The following is a 16,772-nucleotide window of genomic DNA, read 5'->3' as shown; positions in this document are numbered from 1 at the left end:
CGTTAGTCTGGTTTTCTTTTTATTATTTGTTTTCAATAATTGTCATACCCATCTGAATATGTAGTTAACAAATAATGATGTTCCTTATAACTTAATGATCCAGTCAAAATGTGTTAAGTCACAACAGGCAGATTAGAAGATTAATGAAGTTTACTGTGAAAAACATAAATGTATTAACAATTGTAGGCGCTTTACCTAATGAAAACTAAATTCCTACTATAATCAGATGTCATGGTTCTAATGAGTTTACAGTGAATAACACTACCTAGTACCTGAATATAACGTATCATCAGTTATCAAACAAACGGAGAAGACAACAATTGCTTCAAAACAAACCCCAAGACCAAAATCACACATAACGAAGGTACAAGACCTTTACCTGACCCACATAGTCTTTACCTGAGACCCTCTCTGTACACAAGGTACCGCTGTATACCAGCAATACATTAAAAGATCAGTGATTCAGGGAAATAAAAAAGGGATTTTGTACCAGAATGGTTAATTATAAGTTATGCAAAGTAAAATCTGTCAAAATGGAAACGACCGCAGAAAAGCCCTGATTATTGTGATAATAAGAGTGACTTTTTTAAATCAATATTTCTGAGGAAAGCCATGTACGACCAAATAAATGGTCAATATTGGTTTTGAAAACAATGTACAATGTCTGGAGCAACATGTAGCGCCTGCCTCTCTTACACTCTGCCTCTCTTACACTCTGCCTCTCCTCTCTTCTGTTGTTCTGCCCTTTAGCCCCCGGGCATTTAGCAGTTACCTGGACGACATCATCAGCTACCGATGGGAGCTGGAAGAAGGGAAGCCTAACCCCCTCCGAGAGGGCCCCTTCGAGGATCTGCCTCCCCGCACTCAGGTGCAACTGCTGCACCGGCTGTGTGACTACCGCCTGGATGCTGCTGACGTCTTCGACCTGCTTAAGGTACACGTCAACGAGGATCAGATCAAACTATCAGGACATATTTGTTTCCATGTATGAATGGTTTTTATGCGTTGTACTCAGGTTTGAGGTTCTATCTTTTGTGACTGGATTGAAATCCAAGCCATGTGGTTGTCTGCAATAATAATGTTGACTCATGTGTTGCAAAAAACACAGTGAAGCCATGTTAGTTAATGTGTGAACCACAAATGTATGATGTTCCGAGCCTGGCAAGCATTTCACCCAATACATAGAAGTGGGTTCTATTGACACTGTGTGTATATGAAATCAGTTTAGTTTTTTTAACCTGATGCCTTTTGAAGCACCTGAGCACAAAATATGCTGTTGAACCACGCATTTTTATTCTTTAATTTATTTAATTACACTGGAGTGTTTTTATTGTGACCCTAATTGGAGCCGTACGATTTCCCTTTACATTCGCACTTACATTTGTAAGGGAATGCGTGCAGTCTAACTCGAATCACAGTAATGTACCTTTTAATAACACCTGACAAAGTACAGCAGGTTAACCTATATTCTTGAATTACATAAAATGCAACTTATAATATACCTTTAAACCAGTTGTACCTCCATGCTGTGTGTCAGTTGATCCTTTCCCTCTGATATACTGTTTCCCATGAAATCCGATTTATCTGAGATCATTTACCAGGTATAATTTATGAATGCACTCAGAAAGCGTTTTATGATTCACAGCGGTGTAGGCTCAAGGGACTAAATGACATCACCCTCTAATGACTTAGGATTTAAAAAGACAGTCCTACACATGATTTAAGAAATGTCCTGTCCCCACCTTCCCCCACCAGGGACTGGATGCAGACAGCCTGCGAGTGGAGCCTCTGGGCCAGGGGGGAGATGGAGCCCTCTACTGGTACTTCTACGGCACCCGTATGTACAAAGAGGAGTCCGTCAAGAGGAAAGCACAGAGGATCAGGTCAATACTTCTAGGAATTGCACGTCTCCATTCCCCATCCTGTACACCAAGAATTAATGTTATGTTCCTGGTCAGGCTTTCTGTGGTTAACTAGCACATGTTCTAAGTGTGTAATTGCAGTAGTTTGACCCTGGTTTACAGGCCTGTTGAGGGTTAATTATAGAGGTCTCTCATTGCTAATTACCCCCGTTAACAGGCTATAATTGCTAAGACTTATTTTCTACATCACGCTGTTTTTCCAACAGTGAAAGCGCTGAGCTGACATTACCAGAGAGAAAAAGAAGGGGAAGACCACCAAAGAAGAAAAAACTGGATGACTCCCCGCTAAGGTGAGAAAAACATTTGTATTTGTTGTCGGTGCCAACGGTGTATCGCGGAGAAGCCAGCACATGTGCATTTAGCCATGTGTTGCACAGATGTACTGCTCGTGTCAAAAGAAAAGCTGCATTTAACTGTCGGAGCAGATGCTGTGCCTGTTCACCACATGGTCTTTGTGTGCAGAGATAATAGAGAGGGATAATAAAAAAGAAGCATAGCTGTAGAAAACAATACACAATCTGGGGTTTTAAGAATAGTGTTATTACCCTTCCTGTAAGTCAGTTGTTGCCTGATCTGAAGTCAACTGCTAAATCTGAATAGTAAAATATGATTAATACCAGGTGTCGACAACTTGTATTTTAATAGACTCTTTTGGAACAGCATGATGTTCATGGGTGTATACATCAGAGCAGTCATAATTGTATTATTTGTAATTCTAAATGTACCCTGTCCACCTTGCTACTGTATACTGCACAGTTGGCTTTAAGTTAACCTGAAAATGGTTTCTATATCCTGGGTGATAGTCATTTGACAGGCTATGTCAATGTGAATAACAGTTAAAATGTATAAAAGTGTAATAAAATGTGTGTATAACCGGTGTAATGGGGCTGTATTTATATGTAATATGGGTGTAATAACAGGGTGTTAATAGTTGTTGTTTTATGAATAAAACCAGCTGAAGATGTAGTAGTTATAAGCAACTGGATTCGTCCAAAAAAAGTGGTTTCTATTATTCTTCAATGTTTGTTTTTTTACATTTTCAGTGATGTGGAGAGTGAAGTGTCAGAAGTGACCGAAGAGACAGAAGTGAAGGAAGAAAATACTGAAAATGGTCTAGATGATCTCCGTCCAAGCGCAGGTGAAAGGATCTTATTAAAAGCAACTTCATTTTCATGTTTACTACGTCAAAGATATCTGTGAGCTTTATTCCATTTTGTCTTTCACTGAATGTCGCTATACATTCTCCCTCAAATCAATAAGCCAATGCGTGTCTCCTCTGTTTCCACCAGGCCGTAAGAGAGGCGCCTGGTCCCTTGTGTGCGATACAGAGGAACAATGGGTTAGTCTGGCAGAAAGCATCAAGGACAAAACCTCCCCACAGGACCGCCATCTCTACCGTGTCATCAGCCAGAACTTCCTGCCTGAGATCAGCAGCATGATCGAGCACAAGGTCAGACACCGAAGAGACACGGCTGCCATTAGTCTCCCTTACAGCAGCACATAATGTCTTCTTTTAGATAGTGTCTGGGTACAGTGTATCTGCTACTGACAAGAGTGTTATAGTGATGAATAACGGCAAATCTGACAGCCGTAGATGTTTCAGTGTTAAAACTTTAAAAAAGCTCATTTATTTTTGTATCCTATTCTTGCAAAGCTGACCTGATTGTGATTGTGTGTTTTGTGTAGTCTTTCTTTCTAACAAAGCTAATATACTGAGTGTAGCGATGGTGGGACTGTCTTTCTAACTTAATCTGAAAGAGACCCTATCATGTTGTTTGGGTTTTCCCTCCCCCTCCCCCGCCCCCACCTGAAACGCCTCCATTGAACTCCTTGTTTACCTCTGTAACATAGTGACATCACTCTGTAACACTCACGCTTCCATCGACTTGCGCTTCAACACATTGTAGGTGACTTCCTAAGGGGCGTGACATCTCTAATGCTGCGTTCACACCGGATGCGATGCGATTTTTGGGGGTGGCGCGATTACATGTAAAGTCAATGCAGAGACGCGGACAGACGCGAATTCGCTCCGACGGCGCGCATGAAGCGGTGGACGCAGTGCGAATCCCGCGATTGAGGCGATTTTGAAGGGGGCCGCGTCAAACGCGAGAGTTCAATTTGTTCAACTTGAGCGTCAAATTCACGTGACGCGTTCTCGCGAAAGCCAATCAGCGTTGGGATTCCCTCTGACGTCCTGCTGTTGATTAGTTGTAAAGATGGAAGAGATGATCGTTGTGGCTGTGAGTGGGTTCCCGGAGATTTACGATACAATGTCGTAGCCTATATCTACCGGGACCACAACAAAAAGGAACTGGCTTGGAGGAGAATAAGAACCCAGACACGGCGTTTGTTGCTACGTTTGTAGGACTTCCACAGAAGGTGCAAAGCAGCAATAGTTGTTATATCCTCCATAGTCAAGGACAGGAATAACCAAAACGATCTTGCATGGAAGCGTAAACAACCTCAACTGTCCGTCAACGACGCGGCGCGTCAACGGTGGTATGTCTGTTTTGAATGACGCGATAAAACAAACTGCAAGCCACGGTGAAACTTGAATGTTCGCATCGCGTCCGGTGTAAACGCAGCATAAGTGGTTGACCAATCACAACACAGCCGGCCAGCTAACAAATCAGAGCAGACTGGGCTCTGGTTTCAGACAGAGGGTGAAAAAAGATGCTGCAGCACAGGCAGTATGAGAAAAATAAAGAGCTTTCTGAACATTAAAGCATGGAGACATGTCACAGTAGTGTCACACAATACAATAATTAAACCTAAAACAATAAGTATACTAGGGCCCCTTTAACTACAATGATTTTAACTTAATTTACAATTGTAGGAAATAATAACCCTTGCTAGCTACATTTTTATGACTTCAATTTGAAATGAGCGCTAATTTCAGGCCCTATGCGTTTGACTTTCTTGACATTGGCGGCCTCCAATGGAGCTTGGGTAATGAGGCCTGAAAGATTAGGCAATATCCATTCAGGTGCTTTCATGTTCTGACACGGATCACTGTCCTCCTGCAGGAGTTTCATTCATGGTGCTGTACCCTTTAGTTGGGACAGCTGCAGGAGAGGCGAAGTGAAGGGAAGCCGGTCTGTGCTTGCCTTTTAATTCTGCTCACAGCCAGGTAGAGAGCCCCGGGCCTTTAACTGGATCCTGACTGCAGAGATTGCGCTACTTTGACAGGGCACATGTTCTGTTGTAATCTTCATCGGGCTTGGCCATACCTTGGGTCATGCTCATTAGTCAATCATATCTTCCTTAGAATTTGAGTCAACTACCTCAGGGGAGATTATAGAGATAATTTGTTGACCTGTTCATAGCAAGCATAAGTCAAAACAACCCCACCTACGCAATTTCCCTTTACTTTCCCTACTGCTAGTCAAAGCTTCCCTGGTTTTTGTCCTACCTGTATGTATCCAAGCGTAGGTTATTTCCACTCATGCGATGTATAACCCGCAGTGACTGTTGCCATAGAAACCCCCGCAGCCATTTTTCCATCATCATCATCATCATCAGCAGTGAAGTAAAGAATCCAGCTGACAGTTTGATGTTGGCCGAGCAGTCACTCCTCTCAGACAGACAGTAGATGAATGTCGTCTCATCCTTCATGGCCTGTACACTCATTACTCATACATTACAAATCTGGCATTCAAATGTCTCTTGCTCAACAGCTTTATCAATAGAGATTAGTAGTGAATCCTTTTGGGGTTTAGTAATGTAGCAGAGTATGTTGTTTTTGGTTTGGGCTGGTCAGTAAAGGAGTACTTTTTGCGTACGTTTCTTTTTTTTATTCTGCATTAATTTGACAGCGCTTTAGACTTGGAGGGACGTATTTCTGGTAAACAAAACGGAGAACTTTGGTTGGTCTTTTTCTCTCTATAAAAAACCTGATTAATTATCCTTTGCTCGATTCTCGATGAAAGTGCATTCCCCTGATGTTGTTCTTATGTGCAAAAGAAATCCACTGAAGTCACACAGCAGGAGAGCACATTAAAGGATCCTGCATTTTAATTGAATATACATCATCACACCACGTTTCCCTATGGTCCTGAGTCTACGGAGCGAATCTTTTTTTCTTAGGCTCAATTTTGATCATCCGAGAACATCAAAAAATGTAATGACCAAATTCATCTCATGCAACATATTCGTCTTCACACCTGGCCTCTATATGACGTTTTTGAGAGGGTGTGTAAATACTATAAAGACTTAGTATTATGTAGGACTATTTTAAACGTCCAGTGATTCTCTCCTTTTCCATTTGCCCAACAATTTCAACAAAGTCCAAACCTCCATACTATTCAATTTCCAATAATAGGGAAAAAGAGAAGCCGCTACTCCCAACATTAAAGCAGCTTGAATCAGCAAATGTTTAGCATTAATTGACATAAATACATGCGTCTTTATGTGGGCGTGTCCCCTCTTGAATCCTTCGCTCCACGTGTCTCACTCTACTGTCACCAGCCGCTTCACGGGGCGCTGACAGTAGGTGGGATCTCACCTTGAGGCGGGACGGAGCCTCCTGAGTGACAGCTCTGCTGCTGCAGGATCCTCTCGACCTCTCTAAGTGTCGACACCAGAGGCACTCTATCTGGTTGTGTGGAGGGAGGGAGGGGGGGGGGGGGGGGGGGGGGGGGGGATTTAGTGCTGCTGGTAATGTAGGAAAGAATTGTAGCGCCTCAGGATATGCCGGCGCTTCACACTCAGGCAGAGATGGAGTGGGGACAGAAGAGTTGAGGGCACCATCAGATTATGAACATCCGTCTTCTTCTGCCTCCACACATCTTCCTTTCTCTTTCTCATGTGCACACACACACTGGCTTCACACGGCTGCATTTTTTTGAACTGCCATGATTGTTTTATGGCTGATCAAAAGTCAGATTGTTGCACCATTCAGTGTTATCTGCCCCGGGATGACACTTTATCACCTTCCCTAGTGAACTCTGACATGATCTACAGCGCCCATCCCTGATACAGAGCGCCTTTAAAGGGATCTGTTTCTTTTCAATGCACCATATCTGAATCACTCAAATGTCACGATGTGGATTGTTGGCGGTCATTTCCAAGATTCAAATGGAAGGATTGCAAATGCGCTGCTCAAAGGTTGCAGTATTGGCTGTCTGTTGTTGTGTCACTGCATTGTGTATTTGTCAAGCTGACTGCTAGGCTGTCACCCCCACGGAAAGGTGGGGGAATGTAGGCAGCTCTGAGAGAGGGTGACTTCGGGGTGGGGGGAGGGGAGAACAGAGCCAGTGACCTCTCTATACTCACTCGCTCCTCCACAACTCCCCAGGGCCTGACAGTGTGTTGGCTTGTGTGTGGCGCTCAGTCTTTCTGTCTTGAAGACTCAATCAGTAATGTGTTGACCATGTAAATACCAAGCACATGTGTCATTCAGAGAAACAGGATATTTCCTATATAATCAGTGAGGAAGCGATAAGTAGATAGATAAGCAGCTGTATGGAGCCGAGCTAACCTTTTTATTATTTTCTTTTTTTCTAGGAGTGGGAGCAGAAGCAGAAGCTACTCGACCCAGCCCCAGTTCGCATATCACAACGGTTCTCTGAACACAACAACCAAGAGGAGGAGGTGCGTGTTTTTCTGTCTACTTGTGTCCATGTTTTTAATAACATGACAGACCGTAAGTACGCTTTTGCAGCAGCTGTGTTTCTGGAAAGACACTCAGACTTTATTATTTATTTAACCAATACTTCTTTCCACAAAATGCTTTGCCCTTTCCTTTTTATATTGATATACAATAGAGTGGTGCAGCGATGCATGCTTTTGTAGGCAGACCCAGATGTTAACAGGACAAGGGCTCCCTCAACAGAAAGCAAATGGAATTATTTCCTTGGATTTTGAATATGGCAGAGAATAAGTTCTGAAGCACACACACATTTATGATACTTCCACATTTTGTTCAGCAGGATAATCTCTACATTAACACCACTTTACTAATAGTTGTAACGTAAATTAAATTGCCAAAAGCTATAATGAACTTGTGGCGGCTCAATCCCCAGTTACGTTTGAGTCGCCGAGAGGCTAAACTTGGCTATAAACTGTGACGCGTTTTCGAAGAGAAAGTCCATACTGAGGCAAGATAGTTTTAGGATATGTAATAAACAAAATCATAACATAATAACTATGGACAAAACGGTCCACAGAAAAAATGACATCACAAGCTAACACTCTGTCATCCGCACTGGACATCAAACGGGTGACTTATATAACCAAACCACACCATGTGACAATTACCTGTGCTCAACAAACAAATAAGTGACATAAACAAATAATAATAATACAAATAATGAACTTAGGCTAAGTAGCGTTATGGCACCTACAGAACTACATGACGTTTGCATGACTTCACGTTATCACTGCTGTCAGCCGACTTGTGGCCTGATTACGTTTAGTTGTAATAATGTTGTCACTTATTATTATTATTATTATTATTATTAACCACAGTTTGAAGACACTAAAAACCTTCAAACCCAAACCAGTTTTTATTTGGTAACATATGTTATGTTGTAGAACAAATCATGGAACTCTCGTATGTGTATTGACCACCGAGCTTATTTTAAAATCTATCAAGAAACGAAGAAAAAACATTGAGTTTGAGACGAGGGATTGCTAATATGCTAACTTAATTCCAGGTTGAGGACTCATTCCTGCAACTATAGGTTTGTTCATATCAGTGATTTGGGGTCTGTTTGCTTCCTTTTATCTAGTGTTTGGAAATGTGATCAAGTTAAAGGTATCCACCTTTTATCATCCACATGTTCTTTACAAACTATCCTTTATTGACTCCAGATGAGACTAATGGGCTTGTGTGTATGTTTTGTTTCCAGGACAACCTGCCTTTATCAGAGGACGACAAGAAGAAATACGAAGAGCTGGACAGGCAGGTCCTGCTGGCCGAGCAGCGGAGGGAGGAGGAGAGACTTCAGCAGGAAGACCAACAGAGAGAGAAGCAGGAGAAGATCAAAGCTGTGGAGGGTAAGATGGATGGCTACTAAGATGGATGAGAAGAAGTACCACTTGTGTTTGTCCTAAAACGTCCCACTTGATCAGATCTTAATTACATTTCTGTGGCACTGCAGGAAGCCCACGTGCTTATACATCTGCTTGTATTTGCAGAAGGGTTAGAAAATAAAAGTGCCAACAGTCAAATATGAAGGAGCATCAATAATTTCACATTCTTTCATCAGCGACCTGTCAGCAGCAGGTAGGGGGCTTTCACACTCTTCTATCAACTCTGGGATCAAGGGCAGAATGGATTGCGAAGGACACACACACACACACACACACACACACACACACACACACACACACACACACACACACACACACACACACACACACACACACACACACACACACACACACACACACACACATACTTTCACATCTCCATCGCTGTGGTGTGTGGCTGGTAACGGCTTTCAAATCTGCAGTAGCGAAGCAGCGTTCGACAAAGCGTTGTGATTTATGTATAGCACACAGAGACTGTGAGAGGGAATGTTCAGGGTCTTTAATCACAGGATCACTTCTCTTTTTCTCCCCCTTCTGATGTCATCCGTCAAGGGTTAATGAACTGCTGATTGTGCTTCAGTGGAGGAGCCTCATTAATGTATTATAGATGAACAGCAGGACCTGGCCCGCTCTGTGTGTGGAACCCTCCCTCAAACCTTTATAATTCACGCGCCGAGGGGGGGCAGCAGGCCTCTCATGAAAAAGAATACGCAGCGATACATATGCACTCGCTCTTCTATGTCCTGCTCTTTTGATCAACTGTGCCTAAGAAAAGATAGCTGAGGGAAATGGTCTCTGTCTACTTATCTGCAACCCTGTATCTGAAGGCCGGGGAATGGTTTTCATTGACTCTGTAGCAACTGTTACTCAAAAGCAATTAAAACATTGTTTGCCCTTCAGCCTCCCGAGACTTTTGATGTTGTTGTTTTGTTTCTAATTGCCCCATGTGTTCTTCCTTCATTCTCAGAGCGAGCAAAGAGGCGGAAGATGCGCGAAGACAGAGCCTGGTTACTGTCTGAAGGAAAGGACCTGCCGCCTGAACTGCTCAATCTGGAGCCTTCCTCTCCTGTCCACAGAACACGCCGGAATAAAGCATTGTAAGTGGCTTTTGTACATGTCTCTTCAGATTCCATGTTCTGCTTGAATTGTGATTAACGTGTTGTATGTTTGTCGTTCCAGCTATGAAATCGACGACGACTACACAGATTTATACAAAGGTATGCCTACAGAGCAGTTAGTCGAGGCGGTTGCTTTTATCTTTGTTAATGTTTGATTTAATGTGCGATCTGATCCAATCTCTATTCTGCAGTGCTTGAGGTCTTGAAAGCTCATAAAGACGCGTGGCCTTTCTTGGAGCCTGTGGATGAATCCTATGCCCCCAACTACCATGAGCTCATCCAGGTACTGAATACTATACAATGGCACGTGACAGTAGTAGGTTATACTTTTTTTTTGTGTGTGGTTCACAGCTAAATGCCAAGAAATTAAAAACAATCACAGTTAACATATATGACTATTTTAACACATTTAAAATAAAAACAATATTTTCACAAAATATACATTTGCAAATATACATATACCAATGTGTTCAACCACATATGTAGAACCACTTCTTACTGTTTATTTGTCTTCTGATCTCCTCAGACTCCCATGGACCTGTCCACCATTGAAAATAAGCTGAATGACGGGGATTACGTTTCTAAGGAGGAGTTTGCAGCCGACGTGAAGCTCATGTTTGAGAACTGCGTAGAGTACAATGGAGATGACAGCGGTAAATAAAAACAAACGCAAAACTTGATCCATCAAGAATCTTTCCTCTGTTTGAAAAAACGTATGCATACAAATCAGTTTCCGTTGCTGTGTTGTAAGAAAGACGTGCATATTTAGAATTTTGGGGCAAGAGTCAGGGGGTGACAGTGGAACAGGCGGCAAAAGAAAGGGGGCCGGACTTAGTGCTGCGTTGGGGCCGGGGCCAGGGCAGCCATGACAGTGATTAATGAGGAGTGATTGAGCTGTGCTCCAGTGCTCAGGGGGATGTGAGCCCTGCAGTGCCACAGAGACATTCCAGCCCCTAAGCCCCCTGTCTGGAGCCATCCATCCAACTGAATACTCTCCCCGGGGACAGGGGGAGGAGAGGAGAGCGAGGGGGCCCAGGCTGGAGCAGGAGGAGTAGAGGGAAGGGGTTGGAGGAGCAGGGGTCAACTTAAGCCCTTTGACTTGGTCAGTCGGCCACGCTGGGCCCAGAACAGAGGAGCAAGTGTGGCTCTATGGATACATGGCATGCATATCGGTCGGTGGTGTTTGAGTGTCAAGGAATGACTGTGAGGTGGTGTGTGTGGGAGTGTGTAGTATGTGAAAGGGAGGGAGTGACTTGAAGATAAAAAGCTTTAAATGTCAATCAATGGATTTGCAAAAGGTATGTGCTTTCATGTGTGGCTGTGTTTACAAGGTTGCTGAGAAAGAGATGTCTTTTCATCATATAACAAAGCCGATGTTTATGTCTGTTTTCCCCCAGAGTACAGTATCATGGCGGAGTCTCTGGGACGGTGTTTTAGCCGGGCCTTATTAAAACACTTTCCTTCAGAGGATGGCGACACGGACGAGGAATTCCACATCAGCAGTGAAGACAAGGAGCGCAAAGACAAAAAGCGTAATCGCGGCAGCAGTAGACATTCGGGACCTGAGAGTCTGATCAGGGCCACAGAGCAAGTCCAACGCAAGAGAACCGCCCAAGGGGGCAAGGGCAGCACCCTCTCTGAAGAAGAGGAGAGCAAACGACCACGACCAGCTCCTCCCCTACGCTGGGCCAATGGCCCCCCGCACCCCCACAGCCTGCCTCCAGGCCAGCAGCACCACATGCATCAAGGGGGCATGTACCACCCAGGGCAACAGGTATCCACAAGATCACTTTTTATTTTTAAGTTTCTCTAAAAATGATTTATCACCCATTAAACACAATGCTTTAAGGGTTCTATTATGCTCATTTTAGATTTCACATGCTCTGATGTTCAAAAAGGGCTTTATTTGTTCTCATACTGCCTTTCTCACGGGAGCCCAGTCTGCTCCGATTGGTTTGAGTCGGGCCCCTTTAACTAGTTATACAAAATACATTGTCTTTGCTTTTCTTTTCCTGATTATTTTATGAAATGTATAAAAAAAACAACTTAAATTGTGAATCCTCTCTCTTATCTTACCAGCTTCATCGGCCCCCCGGTCCCCCTGGTCCTCATGGCCCACACATGTATGGCCAAAGAATGGCCATGGACCCCCGCTTCGTTTACCCAGCTCACATTCCTCGGCATGGAGACCCCAGTTTAAACCACATGCCCCACAACTTTAACATGCAGGTATGAGCCAAATGTACCTTTTCTAAATGTAATTATAACAGTATTTAAGTTTCAGTTTATAACCTTATACTGTGTGGTCTACTTAATACTACACTGATGTGCAGTTATGCTGACGCCTAATTTGATTTTTCTCTTAGCATCGCATGCTAGATGGACATCACATGGGCCCCAGGTATCCAATGGGTTCAGATCCTAACCAGCAGCAGTCCCCTCACCAGCAGCAGCACCGCTACATGGGCCCCACCCACGGACCTTCTCTGGGCCCCCGTCCCGTCGGCCTCCATCCTGGCCCTCCTCCTGAGGCCAGCATGTATCCATCCCATCATCGTCCGGAGGGCCACAGCATGCACCCTATGGCTAACAGATTCCCAGGGCCGGAAGGACCACTTCAGCACAACTACCCAGGCATGGGACCCCCCAGTATGGGCTTGGCCAACATGTGGACTGGTATGAATCATCAGGACAGACCCAGCGGGATGCGCATGCAGGACCCCAACATGGTGAACCAGCGCAGCTTCGGTTACGGTGGGGTCCCCCCTCCAGTGGGACATAAACCCTGGCCAGAAGCGGCTGGATACCCCCACCCTCCTCCCAATGCCCAGTATCAAATGTCTGCAGCGGTCAGCTCCCAGGGGCCCATGTCCTCTCACCCCCCTGTTCCCCACCCAGACTCCTCTGGCAGGACACGCTTGGCCTCCATGTTGGAGAGCCCCGAGATGCTGGCCCTGCAGCAGCTGTCCGCCTCTTCCAGACCCCCTGCCGGTACCCCTCATCAGCACATGGGCAACTTTCAGCAGCCCGGGCCCCCATCAGGAATTGGCAGCAACCCAGCTCACCCCTCTCAGCAGCCCCCCCCTGCCCCTGAGGTTCAGCTGCTGCATCCCGCCAGAGACAATGGGCCAGACAGCCGGCCCTCCCAGCAGACAGACTCGCTGCCCAAAGGTAGACCCGACCTTCTCTCAGTGTTCCGCTGTATTCTGCATGAAGGAGTCTAACCTTTCTCTCCACCCTCGTGTTCTTTCTCGACTGCAGTGTTTCACATTTGTTAATCAGCACTCCCCCATCCCGTTCCTTTCCTCTGTGTGTTTTTTGCAATTTGATTTTAATTATTTTTCGCAGTAAGTGGCAAATTGAATATTCATTAGTTTGGGGACATTTCCTGCTGGTTGAGCTGAGGCTACAAAAGACATGGCATGTCGTTAGTTAGGCTTCGCTAGCTTTGTGTTCTCACGAGAATAGATTAGGGCATTTAAATGGAGAGTGACACGAATCTATTTGATCTTTTGTGTAAAAAGTAGTGCAACTGTATTAACGTACAACCTCTTTATGGTGATAATAGGTATACAATGTTATATGTAACCTCCTTTTCCTTGTTTATTAATGCTTTAAAACTTTTTCTTTCATTATTCTGTGTGTTAACAGACTCAACATCAGAGGAACAAACAGCCGCCAACAACATTTCTGCTGAAGCTCCGTCACACCAAAACACTGTTCCAACTAACCAGGAGCATCCGTCCATCCGAAGCCCCTCAGAACACCACATTGGGCCCTCAGAAAGACTTCAGAGCCCACCAGCCTTGATCTCGGGCAGGCCCCAGGAGAATCCTTCAGGACCCGGTCTCCCACAGATTTCAACAGGGAACCACAAGCAGGAGGCGGACGGCCAGAGACAATCTGCCAGCCACACTACTGTTTCATCCCACCTCAACTCCACTGATCCTACTCACCCTAACCACCCAGCGCAGCAAAGGGCTCAGAGCCCCGCACTTCTTCACCAGAACGTACCGCCACTGCATGCTTCAGCGGTGCTGAACTCCACTCTGTCAGAGAGCATCCTGCCCCACATGCAGAATGCACATCAGGAGGACACACTTCAGGCCCCACAGAGTACCCCTCCCCAGCAGATGATCCAGAGCACACAGCAATACAATCCCCCTCTTCACGCCCCCCAAAACGTCTCCCCGCAGCGCCCCGCACAGAGCAGCCCCATGCACGAGATGCCTCAGAACGCCACACAAGTAGCCCAGCCTGGACGCCCTCAGCCAGCCCCGCTCACCTCTCTGCCCCCCAGTCATCCTACCCCACTGTTACCATGCCAGCCCAGCCCCGCGGACCATGGAGATCAAAGACCTAGTGAGCCGACAAGCTGCCCGGCGGACACAGACGTTCCTCCGCAGCACATGATGAAATCTGGGCCTCCGAATGGGATTCACAAGCAGCAGGCTTTCAGCCCAAACCCCCACCAGACCCAGCAGAGAGGGCCCGCTCACAACCCTGCCATGCCCCCTCACTCCCAAGGTCAGGCAAATGGAGCCATGGGTGCATACAGCATGGGGGGCCATCCCAACTACAGCCAGACGAACATCAGCAGGTCCATGCCTCCGTCTGCTCACCACCCCTATCACAGCCAGGTTAACCCCCTCCACAACCCCTCTCAGCACCCCGCCTACCACCAGCAGGGAGGGGCTGCCTACTCCTACCACACAGCAGGCCAGCAGCACCCCCAGGCCCACCCTAACATGTACCCGCAGCATCAGTACCAGCAGCAACACTACTACGCACAGCCCCACCCCCAGGCTCAGGCTCATAACCAGGTGAACAGCAGGGGGGGTTACCCTGCAGAGGAGTGGCATCAGTATCAGCCTCGCCACCCCATGCCCCCCAATGCCTACCTGCCTGCAGCTAGTGCCAGAGGTCACCTGAAGGAGAGCAGTATGTCCCCACTGGGCTCTGAGGGTCTGGTGTCCCCTGGGCCCGGGCCTGAGGCGGGGCCGCAGCCTGGGGGCCCGGAGGAGAGGAGGTGTGTGAGCAGGGAGCAGGACGGGGGGGGCAGCCCGGCAAAGCAGCCTCACACAGAGGGGTCAGAGCGGCCTGAAAGCCCGAAAGAACTCCTGGACCTCGACAGCCACAACGCTGCCGCCCGCCGCCGCAGCGCCCAGCAGCACCCCCCCGCCTCCCACATGGTGTCCGGGTTCATGTACGACCCCCGCGCCGTGCACCCTGGGATGCAGCGAGGCGGTGTTCCTCCCCCACACATGATGTTTCAATCTTCAGGCAATGGAGCGCCATACGCCGGCCAGCATTACGCCGATCCCGGGCGATATGCCGCCCAAAGACCCCACCCTCACCTGATGGAGGCTCTGCAGCGGCCCCAGCAGCTGCCCTTCTCCCCGGGGCAGACGCGCATGGCCATGTACGGACACCCCCGGCCTGCAGGGCACTTCCAGGGCATGATGATGCAGCAGAGAGGCCTGGCACCGGAACACTTCCTGCACCCTGGGTACAAAGATTGAAGTTTTATATGGTTTTTAATATTGTAATTCCCTCTCTATCTGTAATCTTACGTCAAAGTCAGTATTTTTTTTTATTGAGCTTAATATTTTGTAAACACTTCATTTGGTCTACATCCCTTTTAAAAACATCTTATTAATAATCATTTCCAGCAAGCATTAGTTTTTCAAAATGGGATGGTGGACATTGTAGTAGAAGTTCACGCTTCAGCCTAGAAACAAAATTAAATTAGAACTTGTTTTTAAATATGCAAAAACTTGTGTGACCCAAACAAAGAAATCAACATTAGGCCTTAGTTAGGCAAGTACACTGGACATGCAGGTATCATGTGATTAGTTATATGTTCTTCGGCTACACACTGATGGATGAAGATAAATCTATTGGTTGACTGAGCTTAATTAACATTGGCTATAAAAACAACTTAACCATTCAAGTGTTAACAACAATTGTATTAACATTCTTCTTTGTTTTGTCTTGTTTGTCATAGGCAACAGATGATGGCTGCTCCCGGCGGCCCTAGTAGTAAATAAGGAGCGTGACAAATAACAAATCAGAGTGAGTGAAAATAACTTTCATAAACCACTTTCTATATCTGACGGCTTCAAGCAACTTCCTTCTTCTATCCCTTTTCCTTCAAAAGGTGTTTACTGCACATCTATTCATAAGAATAGAATGGCAAAAAGTCTCTTATACAACAGGGTGTCCGCGGGGTCTTAAAAAGTATTAAAAGTTGATAAATCAATTTAGCGAAAATTAAGGCTATTAAAAAGTATTAAAAAGTATTCAACGGCATTTTCCAAGGTATTAAGAAGGTCCACAGCAACGACAACATGAAACACCCTTTAATTTACTGAAACAACATGTCGGGGAAACATAAAATGCTGCTTCTTATTTTAAGTTTTGTTGCCTTGCTCCGCTCTGTGGGGGGGGGGGGTTATCTGCTGGTGGACTACCTGAGAGATATACAGCAGGAGAACACGCCGTCCACCGCGGAGAATAAACAGAAGGGCAACCATGACAACCATGCTCCGGGGTCTTCTTCGCTGCCTTTGGTGTATTTTGTGGCGGCAGCAGCGCCACTTACAGGCCTGGCATATGTACTAGAGCGTTTCCAGCATTTCCAGCGGTCTAGTGTGAACGGACACGTTAATGAATATAATGCGTGTGAACTGAAGAC

General features: G+C 45.9%; 1 protein-coding gene across 1 annotated transcript in view; it reads left to right on the top strand.

The window, feature by feature from the left end:
• The window catches only part of cecr2 (CECR2 histone acetyl-lysine reader), a 40,337-nt gene that overhangs the window by 20,302 nt on the left and 3,263 nt on the right, over nucleotides 1-16,772 (top strand). Inside the window, exons 3-18 of the mRNA XM_034085317.2 lie at nucleotides 751-934; nucleotides 1,756-1,883; nucleotides 2,129-2,212; nucleotides 2,966-3,060; nucleotides 3,212-3,372; nucleotides 7,428-7,514; nucleotides 8,774-8,921; nucleotides 9,925-10,054; nucleotides 10,137-10,174; nucleotides 10,267-10,358; nucleotides 10,602-10,728; nucleotides 11,473-11,849; nucleotides 12,155-12,304; nucleotides 12,442-13,246; nucleotides 13,727-15,584; nucleotides 16,083-16,150. Of these exons, the coding sequence (XP_033941208.1) occupies nucleotides 751-934; nucleotides 1,756-1,883; nucleotides 2,129-2,212; nucleotides 2,966-3,060; nucleotides 3,212-3,372; nucleotides 7,428-7,514; nucleotides 8,774-8,921; nucleotides 9,925-10,054; nucleotides 10,137-10,174; nucleotides 10,267-10,358; nucleotides 10,602-10,728; nucleotides 11,473-11,849; nucleotides 12,155-12,304; nucleotides 12,442-13,246; nucleotides 13,727-15,584; nucleotides 16,083-16,125 (4,507 nt within the window). The 3' untranslated portion in view covers nucleotides 16,126-16,150. The remainder of the gene's footprint in view (nucleotides 1-750; nucleotides 935-1,755; nucleotides 1,884-2,128; nucleotides 2,213-2,965; nucleotides 3,061-3,211; nucleotides 3,373-7,427; nucleotides 7,515-8,773; nucleotides 8,922-9,924; nucleotides 10,055-10,136; nucleotides 10,175-10,266; nucleotides 10,359-10,601; nucleotides 10,729-11,472; nucleotides 11,850-12,154; nucleotides 12,305-12,441; nucleotides 13,247-13,726; nucleotides 15,585-16,082; nucleotides 16,151-16,772) is intronic.

The sequence above is a fragment of the Pseudochaenichthys georgianus genome, chromosome 6, assembly GCF_902827115.2.
Source record: "Pseudochaenichthys georgianus chromosome 6, fPseGeo1.2, whole genome shotgun sequence".
Classification (NCBI taxonomy): domain Eukaryota; kingdom Metazoa; phylum Chordata; class Actinopteri; order Perciformes; family Channichthyidae; genus Pseudochaenichthys; species Pseudochaenichthys georgianus.
Note: the sequence above shows the minus strand (reverse complement) of the source record. Positions and strands in the feature narration are given on the sequence as shown.